Below are 6,354 nucleotides of genomic sequence, written 5' to 3'. Positions count from 1 at the left end.
TTTCCCTAGCCCAGTCATGAGCAGTGGGTTAATTAACACGTGGATCCTTTGTGGCAGCTATCTGGAGTACACACACATACTGAGCAATGTTGAGCTGTCGGATCACCATGGCTTGAAACACTTGATTCTGCTGGGGCCTAGGCCAGTGAACTATATGATAAATAATGAGCCTTTCAGCTTTGGACTAATATGCATAGTTTGTACAAGTATGTAGGTACATATAAGTAGGTACAAAAGTGCTGCTTAAAAGTTTGTTTACAGCGCACCTGTGCTAAAACTTGCAGCAGTTTCAAAAAAGGTAAATGTGCGAGCCGGGAGCAACCCGAGCCCTTTTCTGTGCTGCATGCGGGCTGTGGCCAGCAGCCCGGGCACACCGGATCGGAGAGGGAAGGCCGTCGAGCTGGAATTAGGCACAAACGCTTAGCGGTAGTTTTAAAGATTGTTTACTTACACCGAGATGGCAGTGGTGCAGGCTGGAAAACTTGCTTGAGTTGCAGTTACAGACAGACAACACAGACGGTATGGGTTTTCGGCGACGGGAAGATAAACCTGCAGGACTCGAACCCGGGTAGAAGAGCTCTGGATTCACTCACATGAAGTTTGCTAGGCTCCGTGGGTCCGGTTCTTTTGCGCACAGGAAGGGATGCATCTAGGCTGCTATCGACGACGGAGAGAAGCTAGAGGTTGATCAGACCTCTGTTGCCTGCTTGAAATGCGTTGGGTCCGTAAGGATCCGCAGCGCTTAGAGATCTTCACACAGTGTGAAGTCTCTTCCTCCCGGTGTTCGTGGAGTCCTCCAACTTGGGCGGAAACCACTCAAGCCTTTTATATGGCTAGCAAGCCAATCACTAGCCGCCACGTGTGAATAATTTAGAACTGGCCAATAATGGGACTCGAATTAGCATACAAATGGCGGGAAATCTTTGCAATGAGCATTTCTGTGCTGCAACAAAGAAATGCACCCTGCAAAGAAAGCTTCAAATTGGCGGGAAATTCTCCCTTGCACCGGGGTTCTCTTTTGCAGCAGAAAACTCCACCGTGCAAAGAAGCTATAATTTAGCGGGAACAATTTAGCAGTGCCGAAGCACACAAAAACAAAAATCACACCCTTTGGGTTGTGACAGTAAACTGTATCAATTTCTGATGAACTACCTGCATATATATATTTCAAAGTCAGTGTCTTCATATTTGCCTCTCACGTCCATGTGCTCAGGGAAAACAGGATCTGAAAATAAAGGGGGGGGGGGGGGGAGATGACAAGGGAACCACCTGATCCCTCACCAGATTTATTTTCCCTGTTGTAGTAGTAGGAGGGGGACAAATTCAAGGCAAGCCTCCAATAATTAGATTCTATACCTGGAAAATTATAACTAAGTTATAAATGTTCCAGATATATAATTTAATTATTGGGGGTTGTCATATATTCAGGGTTGTCTTCTGTTAAAGTAAATATGGTGTATAAGTGTTTTTTATGTCCACTGACTTAAAATTATGGTGTGTAGTTCAGAAGCAGTACTTGATAATATGAATCTGTCAGACGTGTCAGAAAAAGAAGGGTTGGAAGGTCTTTAGTTACTATCTAAGTCATACCTCCATATTTGTATTGTTTAGAATTATAAACCTGACTATTCTGTCAGAATCTCTTAAAATGGAACAAAACATGACCATTTACCTGTTTGGAAATGCATTTAATATCCGTACAGAATACATAGGTTTGTCATAATTTGTTCAGCCTGATTATTCTTGTTTTTGTAAAATCTTCTGCAAGGAAAAGCTCTTGATTCTTAGATCATTGCAAGCTCTTTTTATGAAATTATATATCTACAATTATTTTAACATAGTGACTGAAAAAGAATTATTCCCTTTTTTTACAGGTAATGATTTTTCATGAATTGCAAGCTAGTCTCTAGTGGGGACTCTGTAGGAGGATGAACACAGAGGAGCTTGAGCTACTGAGTGACTCCAAATATAGAAACTATGTAGCAGCGGTTGACAAAGCACTAAAGAACTTTGAATACTCCAGTGAATGGGCAGATTTGATATCAGCACTTGGAAAGCTAAACAAGGTATGACTGCAGCACACTCTAAAAGAAGCAGCAGGTATTGGGGAGTGTTCATAAGTTTTGAGGCATAGTTCTTAATATAAAAAAATAAGATTCTGATGATATAAAATTTTATTATGTTTTGCAAAAGTAACTTAGCTGGTCAACTTCTACATCGAATGAGCTGTTCAGCTAATAGCACTTTCTGAGGCTAGTTTCTAAGGGCGTAATCCTTGGTGAAGCCAACAAGTTAGTGTTTCTACTACAGGTATTTTTGAAGCATAGTTATCTAGAACAATTAAGAACTATCTTCCAGAATTAAAAATTCTCTTCAGTTGCAAAACAATAATATTTCACAAAAAGAAAGCATGATTCGAAATAGGATTTATTATAGGAAGCTAGCTTCAGTCCAGCTGGAGCAGTGATTCTCAGCCAGAGTACCACAAGATCCTTAGAGATGTACTGCAGGAGGTGAGAGGAGATAAGTGAGGCCTGAAAAGATAAGCAGATAAGGCTCAGCTTCCCTGTATGAGTAGCTAAGCAGATAAAGGCTGGCTCAGGCTCCCCTACTCTTTCTGCTGACCCCTCTATAGTGAGGTAAGCACTGTAATAAATAAGTTTTTGAAATAGGGTGCTTTTCAATTCACAAAAGTTAGAGAGATGTCTTGAGTTTCATGAAGGGTACCTTGAGTCCTCTAAAAAGGTTGACAATCACTAAGCCAGAGGTTAACTTCTTCTGTAGGCAATACATGTAACTGAGATCCTCCGGAGGAAAAATTTTAGTATGGAGTGAGTAGAAATATTTCACAAATTTGAACTGATGTATGTGTTTTTCTGTGCAAAATTGAAATGCGCATATAGAATGTTTAGAGAAAAACCTTTTCCTTTTCAATTGGGTTGGAAAGGGAAGGGAAGGGAAAAAAGAGCTTACAGGCAAAATACATATTTGCCCTTTACTGCTAGGGCACTATGGGAAAAGAAAGCTGCGTAAGGATGTATTATCTATGTATTTAATCATCTCCAGTAGAACCAATGTTCATAAGGAAAAAATGAAGGACCATCATATTTTTCATAGAAATAAACTGCAAATCCATTATTCATTGCCTTTATCTCTTTTAAACTGGTAACGCTGTCTTTATTTTGAATGCTGTTACTTCTAAATGTTTTTACAAAATTAATAATTTTAATTACAATATTGGTCCAGTCCTATGGTTCTGGTGCTTCCAAAATTAACAGTGAGTTTTGATTGAGTCTGGGACATAGGGTAAGGCTTGAAACATTGTAACCACCTTAACTATCAGTTGGTATGATAAAATTATATAATAATGTAAATTTAGGTGGCACTCAAGCATCAGCTCTGATCCTATAAGAAGTTCTGTGTAGTGGTGGTAATTTGGGAGCACTGATTTAGTTGCTGAGGATCGTAGAGTAGTTATTACTTATTAAAATTTGTCTTTTAATTTGTTTATGGTGATTCTCAGTATATTCACGCACGAAATAAAAACTAATTATTACCAAAAACATAAATGCCATTTTATGTTTCAGGCTTAAAAGTAAAGGTCCAAGGCAGGGGTAGATAAACCAGTACCCTGCTGCAGGTCTCTACCTCGTGGGGTGCCAAAGCCATTTGCACTTACTCTCACTGTTAATTCATGACCCCTCTACAGTGAAGATAAGCACAGGGTGGGCTGTGTAGGTGACTGCTGCAGAGGGGATGGGTGGCACAGCACAGCTATGTCCCGTGCAATCTCCATGCTACCCTGGGCTAGGTTGGTCCTTTGCAGGCTGGATTCAGCCTGTGGGCTGTAAAGTTACTAGCCCCTGTCCTAGGGTTTTCTGTTTTGCACATTGTGTTGTGGCTTCATAAACTAAAGTTGATGTGTTTGGAATATCTTTGAAAGAGGTTATCAATAGTCCTCTTGCTTTTGCTTGCTTTGCATCCTACAGTGACAGCTAGAATTTTTTTCCTGTGATTTCATGGATGAGACACGTTCTTTACATGTGGGGCTTGCTCTGAGTAAAATTGTACCTATTTAAGTACTCATACTTGCATCGTTTTGCTTATGGCAGGTGTTCAATTGACGTATCTCATGCTGTAAACTCAACTCGGCAAGATAGATTTTGAAAACTCATAAATGGTGGTGTTTAAAATGGATTGTTTGCCGTATGAGCCCGTTCCACCCTGTACAGGAACTAACTGTAAAATGAGCAATTGACACAAACTAATTGTTGGGTTTTTAATGGAAATGTCTCTTTCCAGGTTTTACAAAACAATGCAAAGTACCAAGTAGTACCAAAAAAGCTGACCATAGGTAAGCGTCTAGCACAATGCCTTCATCCAGCCTTGCCAGGTGGGGTTCATCGGAAGGCACTTGAAACATATGAAATTATCTTCAAAATCATTGGGCCCAAGCGTCTGGCCAAAGATCTTTTCCTATACAGGTAAAACATAGTTGTCATTAATTTTCAGTTTTTTAGTTAATCTAAACTACTTTTTGGTGTCTGTTATTTCACATGAACAATTGTTTTGTGTATCTTATAAAAAGAAACAAAACCCATCTTTTCTTTCATGTCAGTAGCTCTTGTTTAGTATGCTGCTTCTGAATATTTCAGTCTCTGCTTCTCTATTCAGAGAAATAGTGTGTCTTGGTGCTTACAAGTTTTGATATCCGTTATTTTACTAAAGTAAGTGGAAGTTTGTGCAGCTGCCTATGCAATAATTACACTTGTGATGGTTAGTTCAATATATTGAAACCAAAATTTTCTGTCTCTGCAGTTAAAATATTTTAGGAAAGAGTTTCCATATAGTTTATCAGAAGAACATTCTGTCTTCTAAGCTCCTGGGGCAGCAGAATATGAAATGTAATTTTGTGCATATGGCCGGGACATGGACATGATGTGCTGAAGAAAAGAAAGGTTTTCTAGATAAAAGAAAAATACTTTCACTTAGGGTTACCACCTTTACAAATTGGAAAGCAGGACACATGCCTGCCACTTTCCTTCTCCCCCCCCCCCGGCATAGCCAGAACAGAGCTGAGCACAGCCCATGAGGGGTGGGGGTGGATACAGGCTGCCTGCTGCAGGCTCGGAGCTCCCTGCCCTGCTGTCCTGCACCCAGGAGCCTTGTGCTGGCTGCGCTGCCATGACAATGAATCCCCTACCTGCTCAGCAGCAACAAGGGCCACAACCCTACACAGCTGCTAGGCAGATTCGGGGCCCCTCACCATGTTGATGTGGCCAGCACGAAGCTCCCAGGGGCAGGACAGCAGGGCGGGAGCCCCAAGCCTGCATCTTCCTCTGCCCCATGCACAAATTCTGGGGGGGGAGGTCATGCACACAAACCCCCTTCCCTGGGAGTGCTTGTGGCAGTGGGGAGCTGCCCCTCCCCCCACCCCCAGACAAGGTGCCTGTGGCTCCATCCCACTCCTGGCTAGGCTCTGCAGCCACACAGTCCTGCTCCAGGTCCCATGCACTTCCCTGACTGGTTAGTAACCCCCAGGCCAAGCCCCTGCCCCATTCCCTTCCTCACCATAGGGGCCTCAGCCTGCCCCCGACAGAATTACCTGCAAGCAGCTGGGGGAGCTTCTCTTCACCACTGCCTGGAGCTGTATCCCAGGACACGTGCACATGTGCGAGTGCACATGCACATAGCTCTCCCTGCAGCCCCATTTCCCGTGTTTTTCTGCAGTGAACAGAAAACCCAGATCCCTGCATAATACTGTGAATCTAGCACAAATGCTGTCCTGGAGTCATGCAGCCCGGGACTGGGATATGAGATTCCCATTTTGGCACTGCCCCACCCAGTTAGGGACAGGTGGTCTCCCTACTGTCGCTGCTTCTGCCAAATTAAAATATTTTTTATAAAAAAAAAAATGTTCTGCTGCTACAGGAGCTTGACAGGAAAAATCTTTCTCTGATTAAACTGTATTGGAACTCTTTCCTACAACATTTCAACGAAGGGAAAGAAATATTTGGTTTAGGTATATTGGACTAACCATCACGAGTCTAATTATTGCATAGGTGGCTGCAGAAACTTCCATTTATTTCAGCTGATTTGTGCTTTCCAGTAATTAGTACGGAATTGCATTTCTACACAACAAATGCAGAAAATAATTTAAAGACACTACATAATTCAACACGGGGCACTTTTTTCCACAAAACAGTCAATCCAGTGAAAACGTTAAATTATGTATATGTAATCCCAATTTTTTTATTGTTTGGTATCAGTCACAATCCAGAACTGAATTATAGTCTTGGTATTTTATCAGTCATTGGACTCTATTTTTTTTATAGTTTTTTATTTGGGGGGGGG

General features: G+C 41.8%; 1 protein-coding gene across 10 annotated transcripts in view; it reads left to right on the top strand.

The window, feature by feature from the left end:
* The window catches only part of DOPEY1 (dopey family member 1), a 107,436-nt gene that overhangs the window by 17,514 nt on the left and 83,568 nt on the right, over positions 1-6,354 (top strand). For all 10 annotated transcript variants that reach the window (XR_003096211.1, XM_025215328.1, XM_025215329.1 and 7 more), the window contains exons 2-3: positions 1,875-2,066; positions 4,303-4,484. Coding sequence is in view for 9 of the 10 variants with exons in the window: in XM_025215328.1 (XP_025071113.1) it covers positions 1,929-2,066; positions 4,303-4,484 (320 nt within the window). In the remaining variant the exon portion in view is untranslated. The remainder of the gene's footprint in view (positions 1-1,874; positions 2,067-4,302; positions 4,485-6,354) is intronic.

Source organism: Alligator sinensis, unplaced genomic scaffold, assembly GCF_000455745.1.
Source record: "Alligator sinensis unplaced genomic scaffold, ASM45574v1 scaffold180_1, whole genome shotgun sequence".
Taxonomy (NCBI): domain Eukaryota; kingdom Metazoa; phylum Chordata; order Crocodylia; family Alligatoridae; genus Alligator; species Alligator sinensis.
This window is presented reverse-complemented; position numbering and strand designations above follow the sequence as displayed.